The 21,768-nt window shown below is 38.8% G+C and overlaps 1 protein-coding gene across 3 annotated transcripts in view; it reads left to right on the top strand.

The window, feature by feature from the left end:
- BEND6 (BEN domain containing 6) overlaps positions 1-21,768 on the top strand; it is a 51,709-nt gene that overhangs the window by 22,184 nt on the left and 7,757 nt on the right. Inside the window, exons 3-6 of one of the 3 annotated variants that reach the window (XM_059077106.2) lie at positions 2,714-2,891; positions 15,937-16,157; positions 17,981-18,173; positions 19,583-19,719. In XM_059077106.2, the coding sequence (XP_058933089.1) occupies positions 2,714-2,891; positions 15,937-16,157; positions 17,981-18,173; positions 19,583-19,710 (720 nt within the window). In that variant the 3' untranslated portion in view covers positions 19,711-19,719. Of the gene's footprint in view, positions 1-2,713; positions 2,892-13,715; positions 13,859-15,936; positions 16,158-17,980; positions 18,174-19,582; positions 19,720-21,768 lie in introns of those variants that run through there. The other 2 variants (XM_067005894.1, XM_067005895.1) reach the window with 2 other exon arrangements.

Raw genomic sequence — 21,768 nt, 5'->3', positions numbered from 1 at the left:
GTCCGGGAGTCTGGGAAATGTAATCTAGCTGACACCTACCTGCTGAGCTAAAAACCTATTACTGTAGAAGAATGGGAGAACAAATACCTGGTGATAGTCAGTGGTCTCTGCCACTGTCCATTTCTCTATTGAGTTTTCACAGTTTCTGCTGGGTTTCTTATGCTATTCTGGTGGGTTCCTGTTCTATTCTTATTGATTGGCGCATATACCGTATCTACTGTAGAAATTAGTTTCATGTGGTTTTAGATTTTGCAAATATCTTAGCCCAATCTATTGTCTATTAACGTTGTCTTCCAATGATGCTTATTAATGGATTTATGCTTGATTTCATTTCTCTTTTGTGGGAAATTGCTGCAAGAACTAGACCATATATTTTATTTTTTCCCAATTACTCTGCTTAGAACTATGATCTCAGGCATCCTTCAGTTTTTTTAAATAAATATTTCATTTCTATTTAACCAAATCCATCAGTTTTTTAATTAAAGATTTTTATATCTAGCATGAGTACTTATCTACTTGCCAACACAGGACAATAGTAATTTTCATTACCATTACATATATTATATATGTCACACACATGTGGAATAATGAAATATGTATACATACATAGATTTGTATACTTGTAAAATAAGGAGTGAGGTTGAATGTATACATTACTGATCATACAAAAATATAATTGTATTTTCTATAACTGATCTCATCTGGCTTTCAATTCTCCATCCCTGCTAGATAAGAAAAGTGGGGGTGGGTGGGAAGCTTGAACTTGTCCATTGACAGTGAATTACAGAGTGTTCTTTCTTTTTTCAATTTTAATTTTATTTTTAGCTGCGTTGGGTCTTTGTTGCTGTGCACAGGCTTATCTCTGGTTGCTGGGAGAGGGGGCTACTCTTCCTTGCGGCGCGCAGGCTTCTCATTGCGGTGCCTTCTCTTGTTGCGGAACACAGGCTAGGCGCATGGGCTTCAGTAGTTGTTGCTCGCGGGCTCTAGAGCGCAGGCTCAGTAATTGTGGCACAGGGACTTACTTAGTTGCTCTGCAGCACGTGGGATCTTCCCAGGCCAGGGCTCGAACCCATGTATCTTGCATTGGCAGGAGGATTCTTAACCACTGAGCCACCAGGGAAGCCCAGTTAGAGTGTTGCGGTGTTTAAAATCCCTTTGAGGTATTGGTATAGTTTCAGTCACTTCAGAGTTTAAGTCTCAATGGGGACTAGCTTCTCACTCTCCTCCACTTCCTGTTATTTTCCTGGGAAGTGTTTCAAGTTTTGAGGAGTGTTACATATCATCCCGCGTCTGGGGAGGGACAGCTGGTCTTCTGCCCAGGCTCTAAGTCTTCTGCCTGTTTCCTTAGGGGCCAGTACTGTTACTGCTGAGGCACAGCATTCCCTCCAGCTCCCAGGGGGTTCTGTTGGCACCATCTGCTGATGTTTGCTGTGCTGGGACCCACTGTCATCTTCTGTAAGGTTCTGGCACCCTGTAGCCTCTCTGTTCACCAGTTCCCCCAGCACTTACCCAGTTCCTGACCGGGACACAGGGATCCTCTGGGTTCTCCAGCTGCTTTGCATGAGCTCTGGGGAGTCTGGACACTGTCTCTGGTTCATTTGTCCAGACACCAATTTTGTCCATTTCTGATCCGTGGCCCAGAAGGCACCATTTTGCCCTGATGTTGCTGGACATGGGGCCCCTTTAGGGCATTTATGACGTGCTGAGAAGCACGGAGCCGGCCCTGATGCCCTGGGACTGCCCCTCATTCATCTGGATGTTGCTATCATCTACCCCAACCCCTGTGATCCACCTCTCTCCCCCACAAAGGTCGGGGCAGGAAGAGCAGACACTAGAATCTGACTTTCTGTCCTTCCTGTTCCGAATTCCTCCTGCTCCTCAACCTGGCCTCAGGAGGTGTCTTCCCTTCCTATTCAGCAGGAACTTTCTTGATCTCTATTTTCAAAATGTTTATTGGAATATAGTTGACGCACAGTGCTGTGTTCTGGTGTACATGTGCTTTTATCTCTCCTACTCTAAAGTTTATTTTTAGAAACATCATACTCCAGGCTTCTAGATTTGGATCTTTATAAATTTCATTCTGTGCTCCAATTTTCCAGATTTGGATTAATATAAATATAAAGGCCATCTTAGTAATTTGAGAAAATTCTTTTCTGCCTCAACAAAGCCTGGGTTTTACAACTCAAATGCATACGTTTTCGGACTATTGTCCTGCTGTCCTTAAAAAAATATTTTTTAAACTAAAAGGTAGACATCAGTTTTTTGTTCTGGGTAAATCTTTCTCCTTTCTCTGATGGAATAAACCCCCAAATTAGCCTCATGGCATAGTCTCAACAGAAAGGCTGTGGATGAGGTGTCGGGAGAGAAATGGAGGATGTAGATAAGTTACAGAGATCTGAATGGTGGTCTGGTTGATTCTACTCTGTTATACTATTTTTCTACTTTGTGTTTTTCACTGAAGTTAGGCCGAAAGTCAGAATCCTGATTACTGTTTTGAAAGAGACGTGTGTGTGAAACTTTGATGTCCTCTTTTATTCTGAGTTCCCCTGGATAGTGGAGGACCAAGCTGAGGCTAGATCACTCGCAAGGGCCCAGCTCCCCTCCTGGAAGAACAGGAGCCTGTAGGTCTAATTAAGTCGCAGCAGCAACCGGAACACAGGATAAACCACGAGAGCTGCCTTGATGCTTTTGTTGTGCCTGCCTTGTATTTTAGAGAGACCCATATTCGGGAAATGCCTTTCTGCCCGGTGAGAGCTCCAGTGAGGATGAAGAGCCTCTAGCAGAATTGTCGAAGGAGGAATTGTGCACAAAAATAAGAGGCCTGAAACAAAAACTAACAAACATCCGGAAAGAAAACAGCCGCCTTCGACAGTCTTTGGTCATGCTTCAAGGTAAACTTAGAGAAAATTAACATTTTTAGATGAAAGGAAAAATACTTGATGAGGGAAAGTATTGCAATCAGCTGTCAAGAATGAAAAAATCAGTACCTTAGAGAAAAAAAATCAAAAACCACATTTTAAGAAAATCTGTGATTACACAATTTAATATGGATGCACTCTATTGAAGCCTCTAGTTTATTGATTTAAAAATGTTAGATTATTCCTACAAAATACCAAATGTCATATTCATTTAATACTGGCCAACAAATGTTTATTGAGTGTTTAATATAGGCTTAGAGAGAAAAGATCAGTAAGACAACAGATATGTCAAGGTGTTCATGATGTACTTATCCCATTCTCCTCTGCTAAGGAAAGCACTAGAAAATGGGGCCTGTTGTGATCTCTTATAGACTCACTGGAATTAAAGATTCCATATGTTAAATTTCAGGTTTGGGGTTGGGAGCAGTGGTGTGGAAAATAATCACATTCCATTGAAGACGTAAAGGGGAAAGACAGGCCCAAGAAAATTAAAAACAACCTGGAATAATGCCTTTTTTGCAGAATCCTATATTGTATTTAAGTGTTTATTTTTTTAAAAATTATGTTTTCCATTTGTAGTTAGGCATCATGCACTATTTTGTACAGCTGAATATTTGGCAGTATATCCTATGTGGGGCAGCATTCTGTTATAAAACAGTAAATACACAGAGTATTTTAAAAATAAATCCCTCTGGCTTCTGTGTACAAAATGAGTACAAGGGACACAGAAAGGAGAGTGGGGGAGAACTACTTTTGAAAGGTATTACAGTCATTGGACTAACAGGACGGCAGCCTTGCCTAGGGCAATGGCTGTGGAAATAAAGAAGACAATTCCACAATATTTGGGGAGACAGAAATGGTAGGAGACAGAACATTGTGGTGAGCTAGATTGACAGAGTAATGGCTCAGATGAGTTCCTACAAATATTGATTAAATTGAAGGCTTCCTAGTTTTAAGTAGAAACAGGCACATGAATGGAAATAAGATGTTTATTCCACCAACGAGCCATTCTCTCCTTATTTTTTATGCTTTAAATATTGCATCTTTATAACTGATGGTTTTTCCTGGTGAGGTTTTTGCAATTTTCAAAGAACAGATTTTTCTTATTTTTATATCATCTGTTCCAGAACGTGGAGTAAGATGAAAAGCTAGTTGATAAAGTTAGCATACATTGCTGGTTCAAGTATTGACCTTGAAGTCACCGACTTTGGTTTGAATCCCAACCCTGCTTACTAGCTGTAAGCCTTGGCCTGTCACTGTCCTGCCCTCAGCCCCAGCTTCACTTTCCTCATCTACACAATGGAGCCAATCTCTCATGTCCTTCTTGCCAAGATGATTAAATTAGATAATTGGAAGAAATGCTTTACCAGGGCCTGATATATGATAGGTGCTCAGTAATCATCGTTATTGTTTCTGTCTCTGTTTTTATTAACACCAGAACTTGACACATGGACCCCCCCAAAAGAAAATTAGATCAATTTTTTTCATAAATTTAGATGAGAAAATTCTAAATGCAAGAGGAGCAAATCAGTTTCAATAGTATATGAAGGAGACTTCTCTGACAGTCCAGGGGTTAAGACTCCATGCTTCCAGTTAAGGGCATGCGGGTTCCATCCCTGGTTGGGGAACTAAGATCTCACATGCTGCGTGGCATGGACAAAAAATAAAATTAAAAAAATAGTATATGAAAAGAACCATCACTATGAACAGTTTCTCTCTGTCTCTCACTCTGGAGTTGCTGTTTCATTTTCTCCTCTCTCTGCCAGCTTCCCACACCTTCCATATCCTTGCTCTCAGCTGATGCCTTTGCTTCACAGAGAACTTGGAGGATGTGAGAAGACTGTCAGCTCCCTGCACCTGTGCTTGTATTAACCTCCACTGCCTCTCCTGTCACCCGTGAGTGACCTGTCCTCTTGTCCAGCCAAAGGCAGTATGTCCATCTGTGCATCCTCTTTCTGCTAATCAAGGACAGAGCTCCAGAGATCCTCCCCACTCTCTCTAGTGAATCATCCCATTAGCATCAGACATACAATTATTTCTCCCATTAAAGAAAACAAACAAACCAAAAGAAACCCACCTTTCTCAGGCCATTTGCTTCTCTGCCTTCCACCCTGTTTCTCTCCTTCCCTTTGTAGGAAAACTCCTTACATGTTGACTCTATACACTGTTCTCAATTTTCCCCCTTTTATTCCCTTTGGATCCCACTTCAATTAGGTCCTTGTCATTCCATTGTAACGTCTCTTCTCATGATCGCCAATGACCTCCATGTATTAGTTTCCTAGGGCTGCAGTGATAAAGTATCACAAACTGGGTGGCTTAAACAGCAGAATTCCAAAATCAAGGTGTCAGCAGGGCCACACTTCCTCTGATGGCGCTGAGAAAGGCCTCTCTCCTAGCTTCTGGTTGATCCTTGGCCTGAGGCAGCATTAAGACCAGTCTTCATGTGATGACCTCACTGTGTGCTTGTCTGTCTCTGTGTCCAGACTTCCCTCTTTTTATAAGGACGTCAGTCATTTTGGATTAAGGCCCACTCTAATGTCCTCATTTTAACTTGATTACATCTATAAAGACCCTATTTCCAAATAAGGTCACATTCTAAGGTCCTGGGGGTTAGACTTCAACATCTCTTTTTGGGGGGACACAATTCAGCCCATAAAATTTCATATTGCTAACCCCGAAGGTCATTTTTCAAGGGTCACATCATTAAGGGCTCTGTTACATCTGACACCTTGGCTACTTCTCCTTCCTTGGCTTCTAGGGCACCACATTCCTCCTCCACTGCTGAGCTTTCCGTCTCAGTTTATATGGCTGCCTCATTTCATCATCTTACCCTCTAAATATTTGATGATGCCCCAGGCTCAGTCCTTGGACTTCATTCTTTTCTATCTGCTTTCACCTCATAGGGGATCATATCCAATTCTATGGTGTTAAATCCATCAATAACTATGACTTATCTCCAGCCTGGACTTCTCCCTTTAGTTCCAGGCTCATGGGCTAACTGTGTTTTGACAAGACTGGCAGGCATCTCAAGACAAAATACCAGCCCCACCCCCCCGACCACATTCCCACCCTTCCCCTGCCACCTGCTCCTCTCTTTCTTCCTCGCCTCGGTTAATGCTAACTTCATTGTTCCAGTTTCTCAACTCAAAAACCACAATGCTGTCTTGTATTTCTGTATTTCTTTTACACCCTACACTCAGTCCATTGGCAAATCCTACTGGCTTCACCTTCAAAATATCTCTGGAATAGAGTTCTTTGTACCACCCCCACTACAGCCACTCTGGTCCAAACCATCAGCATCTCTCACCCAGGTTATCATGGTGGCTTCCTCACTGGTGTTGTCACGTCTGCTTATGCTCCTGTGAAGTCCACTCTCAACACAGCAGCAAGAACATCCTGCTAAATGTAGGCCAGCTCACGTCACTTCTCCCTGCAGACCCTTCCAGTGCACGTCTACCCACAGGGGGTAAAACTGAAGTCGGTTTTATGATCTTTGAGTCCTTACGTGATCCGGCCACCTCCCCTCCACATACCTTTCTGGCCTTGTTTTCTACTCTCTCCCCATCCTTCTCTGTGATCCAGCCACACCGGACCACTTGCTTTCCCTCCAAAGACATCAGACGTGACCTGCCGTCAGCATCTCTGTACTGGCTATTCCCTTGGCCTGGGATGTTCTTTCCCCAGATATCCACATAGTTTGCACCCTACGTACTTCAAATCTTCACTCTAAATACATCTTTGCCCTGACCTCCTCCCTCCATCTAAACTTTCAACCTCTCTCCCCCTGCAATGTTTTTTTATCCCTTCCCGTTTCGTTTCCTCTTTGACACTTAAAAGTCTACATACTCTGTTCTGTATTTAATATTGTCTGCCCCCCTGCATGCACACACACTACAATGTACCCTTAGAAACCAAAGTAAAGTTGGCTGTTGGTTAGATTTCAAGCAACAGGAAGAGTCAGGAACTGCCAACTGCCACTGCAGTATTCATGCATGCATTTCTTCTTTCAGTCAATATTTACAAGGTCCTCTATATGTCAGGCACTGCTCTAAGTACCTAGGAAAACCCAGTGAACAAAACAAAGATCGCCGCTCTCACAGAGCTCACATTCCACTGAGGCAAGCAGTCAAAATCATGAAAAATAACAATTAAGTAAAATTAAGTAAATTATACAATATGTTAGCTAGTGATAAATGCTATGGAAAAAATAGGAGAGGTAAAGGAGGATGGGGATTTGAGGGAGAGGGGGTGTTTTACAGTTTAAGATAACATGGTCATAGTAGGCCTCCTTGTGAAGCTACAGTTGGGAACTAGGAAGATGTCAGAAAGTTGAAATTTAATGTATAATCCAAATAAGAAAGGGGTCTGAGAGAAGAGTGCAGAGTGGATAGTTAACTTTTGCTCAGCAATATTCGTCTTTGAACTAAGAATCAGAGCTGTTTATCTGTCTATAAAGCCTGATAACTAAGAAAAATAGCAGAATATATATGCCATTCTAGACATTCAGAATGACAGACATTTGTGTGCTCTACGTGAATGTGTTAAACATTTGAAACATATCTTATGGACCACAACTGACCAGCCAATAAGATATAAAAGGAAAAAAGTGGTATGTCTATTGTACAAAAGGGTATTAAATTATCACTATTCGTAAAGAATGAATGTATACCCAGGGAAAACAATGCCTCAGCCGAAAACTCCACTCTATTAACTAATGAGATTTCAGTAAAGAAGGAAAAATCAATTAAGTTTTGCCCAGGTTCATTTAAATACAGTAGAAAGCTGTCAAAATTTCAGAAATAGCCAAAGTAAAACCAGTGAATCACTGAAGTAGTAATTAGTAAAAGTTTATTGTGTGCACATCAAAAAGATACCACCAAAAGCAAAAAGGCTTATCTAAGCCATAACAGTGTGAAATTTCAGAACACCAGGAAGGGAAAATCTAGAAGCTTTCAGAGCGAACAAGCATGTTACCCACTAAGGAGTGGGAGTCAGATGACATTGGACTTTTCGCCAGCAACACCGGAAGCTCTAAGATAATTGAGCAATGCCTTTAAAATTCTAAAGGGAAATGATTTAAACCTAGACTTCTATACCCAGTGAAACCATCAACCAAGTGTGAGGGCAGAATAATAATATTTTCATACTTATGAAGGCTCAATGTACTTCCTGTGCTTTCTTTTTCAAAAGCTAAGGGTGGGTGTGCTTCTTCAAAATGAGAGAGTGAATCTAGAAAGTCAATTAGAAAACAGGTAGTCCAGTACAGGAGAGGGACAGGATGTAGCCACAGAATAATAGTGAGGGGACACTCCAGGGTGACAGGTCCACAGTAGCCTGGAAGCAGCTGGTCTAGAGGTGGACGGGTACAGGGGTTGCAGCAGAGAGATCACTGAGAAAAACATGAAATTGATAGATGACATGATGTCATCTACCAAACATACTGCAAGGAGATTTTACACCTCTGGTAGGAAGTTTTGAGATGTTTAAGTCAGAGAAACAGTTAAATAATAATAATAAGCAAGCTTTTAAAAATGAGATCATTTTAACTCTAGGAAAAAAGTCATGTTTTAAAGGAAAGGAATTGAGAATTACATCACTATAATAATGTAAGCACAGTATTTATTGAATTAGCAGTTGTGTTACCACTATCCTGGGATGATGGAGGGAACAGTGTGTATGTGTTTGCACATGTGGATACCACGTGTGTGTGTTTCTGTGTGGCTTGGGGAGGAGTTGAAAGAGGGCTGCCTTGTCATGTTACATAGTTGAAAGTCAATAAATAATTATATGAATCTGAAAAAATAAAAGAATAGTTGTATATGCTTATTATTTAAGACTATGAAGGTAGCTACCAGAGAAACAGGTAAGTGGATCCGAAGTTCTCCCTCTAGGAAGTAGAAGGTAATCCAGGGTGGTGAGCAGTAGGGCAGAGGACTGCTATTTTTCATTATAAGCCTTATTGTATTTAAAAAATAATAAATGCCTGGTACATAATAGGTGCCCCAAATCTAATAGCTACCATTTTTTTTGAAAAATCAGTAATTTCCTTATAGATCAGAAATTGCTGGTTTTATTCCTAAAAAAAATAATAAAAAAGAATCTACACATTAATTACAAATAACTATAAAATATCTACTAGTTACCCTAACAAGAAATGTGTAGAATCTATGATGAAAAATTAAAAAGTCAATAGAGAAATACACAAATTTAAATAGAGAGATGTCAAATTCATAGATGAGAAGATGCCAATTCATCTCAAAATAACTCACAGTTTGACTAGAATCCCAATCAAATGCCCATAATTGTTTTGTTTTGGTTTGTATTTTTGTGGTAATTTGACAATAATTATATTAAAGTTAACCTGAAAGAATAAATAGGCAAAATCAGTTAAGAACATTATGAAAAAGAATCTGAGGGCATAACTGTCAACATGAAATCATATAAAGTTCTGATAATTAAAAGCAACTTACTAGGATAAGAGCCAGCAGGTCGATGGAACAGAACACACATCCCTGGATAATACCTCCCGTACAGGGAAGAAATGTCCCGGAGCCACTGTGGCACAGTGGTCAAGAGCATGGGTTTACAGGGGCCAAGCCACTTGGGTTCAAATCCTGGCTCTGCCACCTACTAGCTGTGTAACTGAGTGTGAGATGAATAGAAATGATAAAAGTACTTCCCTGGGTGACATGTAAAGTATTCAGAGCAGAACCTGGTAAGGTGAGTGCCATATAATGTCTGTTTATCACTGTAGGATGACCAGTGCAGTCACACCGGGCCCTGCTCCTAGGAAGGCCCCACATACTGGTTAAAAATACTGTCACCATATTAAAATTCTGAAGAAGCTTTGAACAAGGAGTCCTGCATTTTCCATTTGCAATGGGCCTGACAATTTACATAGTGAGTCCTGCAAGCCATTTAGGACAATGATGAATTATTCAACAAATGGTGCTGGGAAAACTGATATTCCAATGTGGCAGGGAGGGGCAGGTTTCAGTTAGGTTCTAATTTCACACCATGTGGCGTACTAAAAACATAACTGTACAGTTTAAATTAAAACGCCATGTTCTGAATTTGAATGAGTACTGGTTTTGACACAGGTTGAATTTTTATCTTTAAAAATTAATAATATGTATATTCTAATACTGTTCACCGAAGAGGCCTAGAAACAAGAACTCAATAGCAAAGAGCACTCCCAGCACTGGGGTGTAGACTTGAAATACCGTTCCCCACTAAAGGGAGCTGGGGTTCCCTGGAGAAACGGCTGATTCCAGAACTTGCACAGGAAATGGACAAGATTTGTCAGGTGCCTCAAACAGGAAATATAGATGAAAATCTTGTCCTACCAGAAAGCAAGGAGGTCAGCAAAGACCACGTGGACGTGTCAACTGGAAGAGGTTCCCATTGGCTAAAGATCATTATTATTGGAGCATCAATAATAATGATAAGGGAAACTGGTTATCATGTATATTTACATGCATGACTTCATTCAAAAGAGAAAAAACTTAATGGTCATCTGAAAGAACCAACTCAGTATTTTGAAAACTGGCAAATACAGACTGAAAAATCAAGCATTTATCCTGCCATTATTATATGAAATGAACCTCAGGGTAGCCAAATAGTTGATGAGAGAAAGTTTCCCTTGGTAGAAGAATTCTAGCTAAATGAAGAATTAGGATATCACCATTTTGCAACCCCTGCTGAATCTAGGCAGTGATCATCAGTGACCGCTAATATCGCAACAAAAGGTAACCATGCATTCAATGCCACCTGCTGGAAGTTAAAACACTGATCAAGCCTTTAGATCTAACTACAGGGAAGAATATGTTAAACACCCCCTTAGGGGTGCAAGCAGCAAAATCCAGTCTGTGGGAAACCCTGCAGGACAAAGGACCCAGTTTCTTCAACTAATAAATTGCAAGGAAAAAACTAGGAGATGAAAAGGAAACCTATAGTTTGTAAAAGAGACAGCAACTAATTGTAATGTATGGACTTTATTTGGATTCTGATTCAAACAAGCTAAAAACAAGAACAAAAACAACAAGACAATCAGAGAAATTTGAACACTTGCTAGTTTGGTTTTTTTTTTTTTAATGATATTCAAGAACTATTGCTAAGTATTTCTGGCTGTGACAATGGTGTTATGGTTATATATATATATATATATAACCATATATTATATATATATTTAAATTTCTTACCTTTGGAGATATACACAGAAATATTTACAGATAAAATGAAATGATGCCTGTGATTTGCTTGAAGTAATTTTGGAGGTGCGGAGAAAGTGGGTGGGGATAGAGGTGGAACAAAATTGGCCATGAGTTGGAAACTAGGGCATGGGGTACATGGGAGTTTACTATTTTCTGTGTGTGTTTAAATTTTTACATTAAAAGTTAGAAAAAATTATATCCAGGGAGAAAAAAAACTTACTTGTGAAAAGATGTTTAAACTGTATGAAATATATGAGTGAATATTTAACTGATCTGAATGACTTGCTAAGCATAAAGTAAATGAATGAACTAAGGAAATGAACTAAGGAAAAGACTGCTACTTTTTTTTAAAAAACATCTTTATTGGAGTATAATTGCTTTACAATGGTGTATTAGTTTCTGCTTTATAACAAAATGAATCAGCTATACATATACATATATCCCTGTATCTTTTCCCTCTTGCATCTCCCTCCCTCCCACCCTCCCTCTCCCTTTGTGACTACCTCCTAGGTAGTCACAAAGCACCGAGCTGATCTCCCTGTGCTATGCAGCTGCTTCCCACTAGCTATCTATTTTACATTTGGTAGTGTATATATGTCCATGCCACTCTCTCGCTTTGTCCCAGCTTACCCTTCCCCCTCCCCGTGTCCCCAAGTCCATTCTTTAGTAGGTCTGTGTCTTTATTCCCATCCTGCCCCTAGGTTCTTCATGACCATTTTTTTTTTAGATTCCATATATATGTGTTAGCATACAGTATTTGTTTTTCTCTCTCTGACTTACTTCACTCTGTATGACAGAATTTAGGTCCATCCACCTCACTACAAATAACTCAATTTCGTTTCTTTTTATGGCTGAGTAATATTCCATTGTGTATATGTGCCACATCTTCTTTATCCATTCATCTGTCGATGGACACTTAGGTTGCTTCCATAAGACTGCTACTTTTAATTAAGTAAAAACTAAAAATATGTGTGTGCTTCTTAAAAATTTTTATTTTATTTATTTATTTTATCCAGCAGGTTGTTATTAGTTATCTATTTTGTACGTGTATACATTTAAAACATACTAAAATTAAAATACTCTAAGAAAAATAATTGCAACTTATGACAAATTAAAGGTTAAAGTGCTCAAGATATAAGGGAATTAATAATAATAGCTAATATGTTGTGTTTATAATGCACTAGGCATTCCTATAAGCACTTGACAAAAACCATCTAAGCTATCATAAAGTAAAAAAAGTACTAACATTCTTTGGTCTAACAGGTATCTCATAGAATAAGTTCAAATAATCGATAAACAAGTAAATATGTATTCAACTTCACAATAATCAAATAACTGCAATAATTACAATTTAAATAATTGTACTAAAATTTTAACCTATTAAAATAGTGAATATTGTTGTTAATAATGAACACCGCTTGTTGATGGTGCAGTGATGTGGATGACTTCTTACCTTGCGAGTGGGCATTTAAGTTGGAAGACTCTTTTCGGAGAGCCATTCGGTGACATTAACTGAGTCTTGGAAACATTTATACCTCTGAGCCTATTGTTATGCTTTCAGAGATTTATAGCATTGACATGATCAGAGATGCATATAAAGATGTGTGTGATAGGTGGTTCATAAGAGTTTTGTCTGTAATCAAGAAAAATTGGAAGCAACCTAAATTCCAAAAGGAAAAAAAGGAGCATTTGAATAAATTAGAGGACATCAATATCTTGAGATATTAGGGAATCCTTAAAGTCGTGTGTTCAAGTGGAAAATTACCCATCAGCAGGTGAATGGATACTTTAATTGTGGAGTATCCATGTAATGAAATACCACTCAGCAACAAAAGAGTATATCTATATATATATACCTGAATCACTTTGCTATACACCTGAAACATTGTAAATCAACTATACTTCAATAAAAAATAAAAATAATATTCATCCTCCTGAAAAAAGAATGACTAACTGACACAACAACATGAATGAATCTCAAAACATTATGCAGAACAACAACAACAAAAAAGTCAGACCAAAAAAAGGAGAATATACTGTTTGTATCCATTTATATGGAATTCTAGAACAGGTAAAACATGTCGTTGACTAAAGAAGTCACATTAATGGTTGCCCCTGAGGTGAGTCCAGGGATTGATTTGGAAGAAACATGAGGCAAATTTCTGGGTGGGCAGAAATATATATCTCGAACATATTAGTGTGAGCTAATTGGCTATATCCTTTTGTCAAACTCATCCCCCTCTACCTACTTAAATTCTGCTCAGACTTCACATAAGATCTTGACTTTGATTCTAAGCAAATTCGACCTCAAAAGATCATATTTTCCAAGATTTAATAAAATAGGCAAAATATTCAATTTATGGTCTTAATTGGACAAAAGAACCATGATACAATGCTATGCATATAGCATTGTCCTAATTATGTAAGCGAAAATACATGAATATAGATAGAGATATACAAAGATAGAAATGGCAAGAAGGATATATTCCAATGAACATGTATAACTTTCATTATTAGAAAAAACAGTGAATATTCTCTAAACCCCACTTTAATGCAGAATTCCCTTTTTCTCTTTACATTCCAGCTTTGGCCTTCTTTCAGTTCCTCAAATACAGAACTTGTGTTTCCTATGCTTCTGATGACCTCCTCATTCCCTCCGGCTATTTAATTCCTGCTCAGCCTTCAGGTTTCAGATCAATCTTGACCTCCTAAGAGAAGCCCTCTGTGGCCCTTCCCTCTCTAGGCTGTTTGCTTCTCCTTTGTAACCTTAACAACTGTGATTTTTCATTTCTTTGCATGTACCTTGAGTTAGCCAAACTGCAAGGTTAAGGGCACAGTCCTCTAGACTGTCAAGTCTTCTAAGACTTCTGATACTGACTGCAAGTTTAGGGGTTTTCCAAAACCACCCTCAGGTCCAGTAATTTGCCAGAGAAACTTAATTCACCAAAACCTATTATATTCATGGTTACATTTATTACAGGGAAAGAATACAAATTAGAACCAGGCAAAGTTGGAAGAGACACATAGGGCAGAGTCTGGTTAGTTTCCAAGTGAGGAACTTCTGTCCTCAGGATACATTACCTACTTGTCTTTATATGTTGCAACAAAACGCACAGAGGATTGTCCACCCAGGAAGGTCTCTGAGCTTGGGTGTCCAAAGTTTTTATGTGAACATGATTGATTCACTGATTGATTGCCCACATGGTCTCTCTGGCTTTCTGGCTATGGCCAGCTTCTACCCTAAGATTATTGGGTGTGACTGTCCCCACCCTGAGAAACTCCTTAGCATAAACATAAATCAGGTGTGTTCTAAGGGGCTCACCATGAATAACAAAGACACTCCTGCTATGGCTTGGGAAATTCAAGGGTTGAGAGGTTACTTCCCAGGAACTGGGGGGTGGTGGGTGGCGGTTAGGACAGGTGGCCAGACCTTCTTTGATCGGGCCAAATTCTTACACACAGCATGGTTAGGTAAACAATACTCCCCACTCCCTCACAGTTCCAAGTGTCTAGGATCACATATGGTTTTGCTCCCAGTCTCATCCCTGGCACCTAACAGAGTGGTGGGCAAATGTTGAGAGTTGGCATGACATAGAAGTTTATAGCATGGAATTGGCGGAGTCCGAATTTGAACGTTGGCTCTTCTTTTCACTGAGTTGACCCTGATGGGTTATTTAACCTCTCGTTGCCTAACTGTCCTCATCTGTAAATTGCGAGTAATGATAATTCCTATCTGCGGGTAATGATAATACCTATGTCAGAGAGTTGCAATGAGGAGTAAACAAATGAACATCAGTAAAGTTCCCAGAATAGTGCCTGGCACAGAGGAGAAGCTAGATAAATGTCTAATATTATTAAGTGTTCAATAAATAATTGCTGATTGAACAACTGTCTGGCACATGAGAGGTGCTTAGCAAATATTAATTGAAAAAAATATAAAATAAGATTTTCTTCTTTAGCAGATTTTTAAATTTTTCTATTAACATAGTACTAATGTATAATCAGCTATTATTCCAAAGATTATATAGCTCAATAATATGTTTAGAAAAGTACAAAAAAGTTTCAGATTCTTTTCGCCTCTCCAGCAGGCATTACCCCCAACCACAGAGTGAGGAGTTGAATTAGACAGGGTTCAAGGTGTCTTCCAACTCCAACAAAATGTTATTTGTCCTTAGGAAACAAACTAGATATAACAAGAGAAGACCATTTAACATGGAGGCATGAAAGCTTTGAATGTGTAAGTTTCCATTTAAAAAAAGGAACAAAGAGAACATTCAGTTGATTACCAAAATCCATCTTTAATATGTGAACACATAGATTTGAACTGTGGCCATGAATTTTTACTAATTTGATGGCCTTTGACTCCCTGGCAAATCACGCACTAAGGCCATAGAAAATTTATTTCAATCTGTGAGAAACGGTTTACTTTATCTTGTCACTTAAACTGGCCTGATGGAAGGTGATAGAATCAGTAATGTCTCCTTAAACACCTTCAAATAATATCATTAGCAATTAGAAAAAGAATCAAGTCTTAAAAACATTATGTTAGTTACAAAGTAATGCATTTATATTTGACTACAATAACCAAGTTTTTAAAATTGATGATTATTAAGCAATTATTAAATAATTTAATAATAAAAAGGAAATATGTTCCAACCATTCTTCTTACCATGTTTATTTTCCAAAGATAGCAAGTGTTAACAGTTTGTTCTACATACTTCTATGCATATACACATCATAGAAAATATGTATCTAGGCTGCTATGACAAGTATTTGTAAAGTGCTACTTTTTCTTGCCATTTTAGTTTTACCACAGGCCGTCACCCAGTTTGAAGAATTGGTTAGTATGGCGGAGGCCCTGCTCAAGGGTGGAGGAACCCTGTCCACGTCTGCGTCCACCCTCTGGAGAGCAACAAATAACTCCTCACCAGATTCATTTGCCTCCACATGTAGTAATTCTAATTCTAATTCCAGTTCACCAATTTCCTTGAAAGCTGAGGAACAGCATCACACGGATGAGAAACAGGTCAGCTGGAAGACCATCCCATCTTTCTCTGGGATACGGTGACATACAAAATTAAAATTACTGTACAACATAATTCTGGACGCGCAGGCGCAGCGGCCATGGCTCACGGGCCCAGCCGCTCCGCGGCACGTGGGATCCTCCCGGACCGGGGCACGAACCCGCGTCCCCTGCATCGGCAGGCGGACTCTCAACCACTGCGCCACCAGGGAAGCCCCATAAAACAGTTTTTTACAATAAATCTATTATTTGTGAAATGAATATCCAGTTCAGAAAATTAAAGTCAAATGGTGGACAACGATGAAGTTATTAAACTAGGAAATTCTTAAACCAGTGACAGAAGGACAACTATGCATTAAAGGTTATAAAACTGTATCATTGAGACAAAGTGAATTTTAGGCTGTACATGCTGGCAGAACACAATTCTTCTACTTTTCCGACTTCTCTTAATCAAGAAGTAGAAGCTAAAAATACAAGTTTCATTAGAATCAGCCTGGGAAATTATGCCTTCAAGAGCAATAATTAAATGCTCACTATCGAACATTCAGAATATTTGAATCTTAGTGTACCGGTTTCCTTTGCTGTGTAACAGATTCCCACAAACTTAGGGATTTATAATAATACAAACTTACCACCTCAGAGTTCTGTAGGTCAGAAATGCGGTAAAATCAAGGTGCTGGCAGGTACTCTCCTTTTTGGAGGCTCTGGAGAAGAATCTGTTTCCTGTCCATGGGGGTTGTTGTAGAACTCAGTTTCTTATGGTTCTAGAGCCGAGTTCCCTGTTTTCTGTTTTCTTGTCGACTATAAACAGAAGGCCATTCCCGCTTCTAGAGGCAGCCCCCTTCCCTGGTTCATGGTCCACTTCCATCATCTTCAAAGCCAGTCAGGGCAGGCAAAGCCCTCTCACCCTTCTATTCTCTCCTCCTTCCTCTGTGTCTTCTTTCTGCCTCCCTCTTCTGCAGTTAAGGGCTCATGTGAGCGCTCAATAAATGTTAGCCATTTTCTTTATTAACATTTACGGTGTGCTTACTACGTACCAGATACTGTGTGTATATATTTATAAACATAAAGCTATATGTGTATGTAAATGTACATATTCGTACCTGCAATAAAATACATAAATATTAAGTGTTAAAAAAAGAAAAAAGGGGACTTCCTTGGTGGCACAGTGGTTGAGAGTCCGCCTGCCGATGCAGGGGACGCGGGTTCGTGCCCCGGTCCGCGAAGATCCCACATGCCGCCCAGCGGCTGGGCCCGTGAGCCATGGCCGCTGAGCCTGCGCGTCCGGAGCCTGTGCTCCGCAACGGGAGAGGCCACAACAGTGAGAGGCCCGCGTACTGCAAAAAAAAAAAAAAAAAAAAAAGACTCACGTGATTGGACTGGACCCACCTGGATAACTCAGCATACTCTCCCCATCTCAAGGTACTTTAATGACACGTACGAAGTTGATTTTTCCCATATAAGATAACATATTCAAAGGTTACAGGGATAACGATGTGGATATTGTCAGTGGGCCATTATTATGCTACCACGCGTAGTAGGAAATGTTAAGGATGGATTAATCCTTAAAGCACCAAATCCAGATTACATGACAAGAATTTGTATACACTCTAGAACAAATACCTCATAAATGTTGGGAATTATCTCAAAGTTTACATCTAATTCTAACCCCTGAAATGTACACTATATATTAAAAGTATCATACATCACCTTAAAGACTTGGTTTTGTTTTCTGGTCTGTATTAATTCAATGAGTAATATATTTCTTCAGATATTCCTTTCCTTTCCTTTTTCAGTTATTTCAATTATTATTTTTAATTTTTTAGTTCAAGATTGAAAAATGGCAGATTGCCCGTTGCAACAAGAGCAAGCCTCAGAAGTTTATTAATGATTTAATGCAAGTGCTCTACACAAATGAATACATGGCCACACACAGCCTGACGGGGGCAAAATCCTCTACTTCAAGGGACAAGGCAGTGAAACCAGCTATGAATCAGAATGAAGTCCAAGAAATCATAGGTGATAATGTGTTTGTATTATATTGTCACATGAATCTGAAATTATTTTACCATTCAGCTTTAAGCTGTTCTTTCATTATCTTTTTTTTTCTTCAAGTTTATTTTTCTATGAGAGAAAAATCTGAGGATAGCCTAAATCTCTTATGGTATATGGGGAATTTTGTACAAAAACTTTACATTAAAAATGGTTATTAAAATAAAAATGAATTTTATATCACTGAAAAATTTGGATTCATAAAATTCATAGCTTTAGAAAAGTAAATTTTCAAAATCCTTTCCAACAAAATTTTAGTAACAGTTTATGTCGTATTTTCTTTTCCTTATCTTGGTTAGAAATATCCCTTTTCGGGCTTCCCTGGTGGCGCAGTGGTTGAGAGTCCGCCTGCCGATGCAGGGGACACGGGTTTGTGCCCCGGTCCGGGAAGATCCCACGTGCCGCGGAGCGGCTGGGCCCGTGAGCCATGGCCGCTGAGCCTGCGCATCCGGAGCCTGTGCTCCACAACGGGAGAGGCCACAACAGTGAGAGGCCCGTGTAACACACACACAAAAAAAAACAAAAGAAAGAAATATTCCTTTTCTTTTATTCAGAAAAAAACAGAGGTTAATTTAACCATCCTACTTATGGTTTTTAAATTAATCTCCTTAAATATAATAATTTAGGATATCAAGTAATTTTTTTGCAAATATCCAACAAATTTAAGGACTCACTGAATCGCAGCTCTCTATATTTTAATAGTGCATCATTTCTTAGTTGGAAAAGAGTCAGTCAGAATCTGCTTGTTTCAACTGATGTTGGGAATGGGTAAAAATAAATTCCCAGCATTTTGGATCAAGGGCATTTAGCATTCAGAGCAAGCAGCAAGGTTAAAGCTGAATGGTACCATAGGAAGACGTATATGTATGCTCTCAGTTTATGATATAGACTTTTGTTATCTCTTGCTCTGCTTTGAAAAATCTGCCTACAGATTCATCTATTTAAATATCTCATGGGTGTTGGGCTGCTTTTTCAAAATAGAGACAAAATTATAATGTGAATTGATTGGTGTTTTATTTCCGTTCATACCTTAAGATACGAAGGCCTAATAAAGTGTTTTTTTAAAATTAATTAATTTATTTTTATTCAAGTATAGTTGATGTATAGTATTATATAAGTTACAGGTGTACAATATAGTGTTTCACAATTTTTAATGTTTATGTTCCATTTATACTTATAAAATATTGGCTATATTGCCAGTTGTACAATATATCCTTATAACTTATTTTATACATAGTAGTTTGTACCTCTTACCCCCCCAACCAATATCGCCCCTCCTCCATCCCTCTCCCCACTGGCAGCCACTGGTCTGTTCTCTGCATCTGTGAGTCTACATCCTTCTGACAGTGTTTTTCTGTGTTTTGTTGTTTTTACAGGAATCACAAAACAATTATTTCCCAACACAGATGATGTTTCAATTAGGAGAATGATAGGGCAAAAGCTAAACAATTGTACCAAGAAGCCAAATTTGAGCAAAAATCTGAACTCTCAGGATATTAAGTAGATCCTTTTGGTAAGTCTTGTAAATCTTCACAATCCTTTCAAGGTATCAAGAAGACACAATACTTGTATCTATGGAACAACATTTCCCAAACACTCTACTAGAGGAGACTAGAGGCCTGTGAGATGCTAATGAGTATTCCTGGGGGTGAAGGTAGGGACGGGGATGGGGATTTAAACTTGGGAAATGCTGAGTCAGTTACACAGAGTCTCCTTTCCCAGAGCCTCTCAAATATTTTGATGCCCTTTAAATATGCCCAAGTGCACCAGAAATCTCTAAGAAGGGCATATAGTGTATAGTGTTTCCCAAATGTGTTTCACTAAGGAACTTTTCTTTTTCTTCACACAACACATGTTAACTTGTGGGTAGGGATAGAAAGCAGCCAAAGGAAGGACACGTGGCAATTTAGGAAGTGCTTCTCTAGAATACGGGAGATACAGACCTTTAGAAGATCACTGAGGTACCTTAGTGCACTCTACCATCCCCATCCTGCTTCTCAATGTCTTTAAATCTTTAAGTCAGTTGTTATAGTTTGTATTTGTTTGATAAGGATTTTTACCAGTATGTTTGTATTAAAATACTAAAAGGAAGAAGTATTTGTTTTCAGCGAGTTCTAAAGGAAATACACTTTATGGTCAAGCCCTGCCCTAGGCAAGCCTGAGATGAGGAACTTTGTGTTTGCTTTAGTAACTCTAAGTCCTGGCCATTCCACCTGTCCTCACCCTTCCTCTCCATTATTTTGATGGAAAATATATGACAAGTATACATTGTTGTGCTATTAATATTTTAATTGATAAACACGTATATGATAAACACATGAGGGCAGGTTTTCCTTCCATTTTCTTTACTTCTATCTTTGATTTCCATTTTGCCTGCTCTTCTCCTGAGACCATGTCACTTGTCTTTTTCTTCTGACCATATTTTAAATGGGATGTGGACCCCCCACCCACCCACTGTTTTAACTACTGCCCCATCCTCCTTGAGGGTCCTTTAGTATGTTACTATTCAATTAAGGCTACCTCTGCTGAGGGTCAATAATAGTCTCTCTTCCTTAAAAGAACAAAACAAAATAACCAAAACACCTACTTATAACAGCCTCAGGGGAATTCTTTCTCTTGGCTCATACATCCTGGTAGACTGACCTGAAGATTTATAAAAGATAAACATATTTGTATCCTTTTTCTCCCCAAGGGATTAAAAATTTCAGTAGATGGTGAATCTCACAACTTCCCAGTTAAGAGATAATTGCTTAAATGAGCCCTTAGAACTTCTCATTTTGTTTTGTTTTTTTAATTGAAGTATAGTTGATATACAATGTTGTGTTAATTTCTACTATACAGCAAAGTGATTCAATTATACATATATAAAAATTCGTTTTCATATTCTTTTCCATTATGGTTTATCACAGGATATTGAATGTATAGAACTTCTTGTTTTGATGTCAGGCTATCCAGTTGTCCTGGTGTATCACGGCCAAGTTCCCTGTTTAAATGCCATGTAACCAGACCTCCAGGTCATAGGGCTGTCTTCTGGAGCACATTATTGTATTTCAGAGCTCTGCAAAACATTTTAATATCCTAACTTCTGCCTTTTTTATATCCCAGGATGATGAGGGTAGGCATGAAACTCATCTCTGATAACAGTCAGCAGAGTATTGAAGAAACTGAAGTTAAAATTTTCTGTATCAGTTTTGCTTGTACTTGCCAGTCACAGTGTTATCAAATCACCTGGTGATAGCATTAATTAAAATTGAAAAAAGGGAGAAATCTTTTGTTATGAACACAATATGTTCTAGCGCCTTCTGAGCCTGAGCTTGGTTGTCAAGATAGATCCTTGGAATAGAAATGCATATATTTTGAGTCAGAAGTAGAGATTAACACTAGAATGGAAATTTTTTTTCAACCGGCAGATATCTTTCATTTGAAGTATAGCTCAATCCACGTTATTTCAAAAGGACTGAGAAAATACACCGGGAGAGACAGGGTCACAGAAAACCTAATTCAGCCATGCTTGGTGAATGAGTCAGATATAGCACCACCTGGTGGAATGCTGCTATACTTT

Source organism: Kogia breviceps, chromosome 10 (assembly GCF_026419965.1).
Source record: "Kogia breviceps isolate mKogBre1 chromosome 10, mKogBre1 haplotype 1, whole genome shotgun sequence".
Taxonomy (NCBI): domain Eukaryota; kingdom Metazoa; phylum Chordata; class Mammalia; order Artiodactyla; family Physeteridae; genus Kogia; species Kogia breviceps.
The sequence above is the reverse complement of the archived record's forward strand: the minus strand, read 5'-3'. Positions and strand labels throughout refer to the sequence as shown.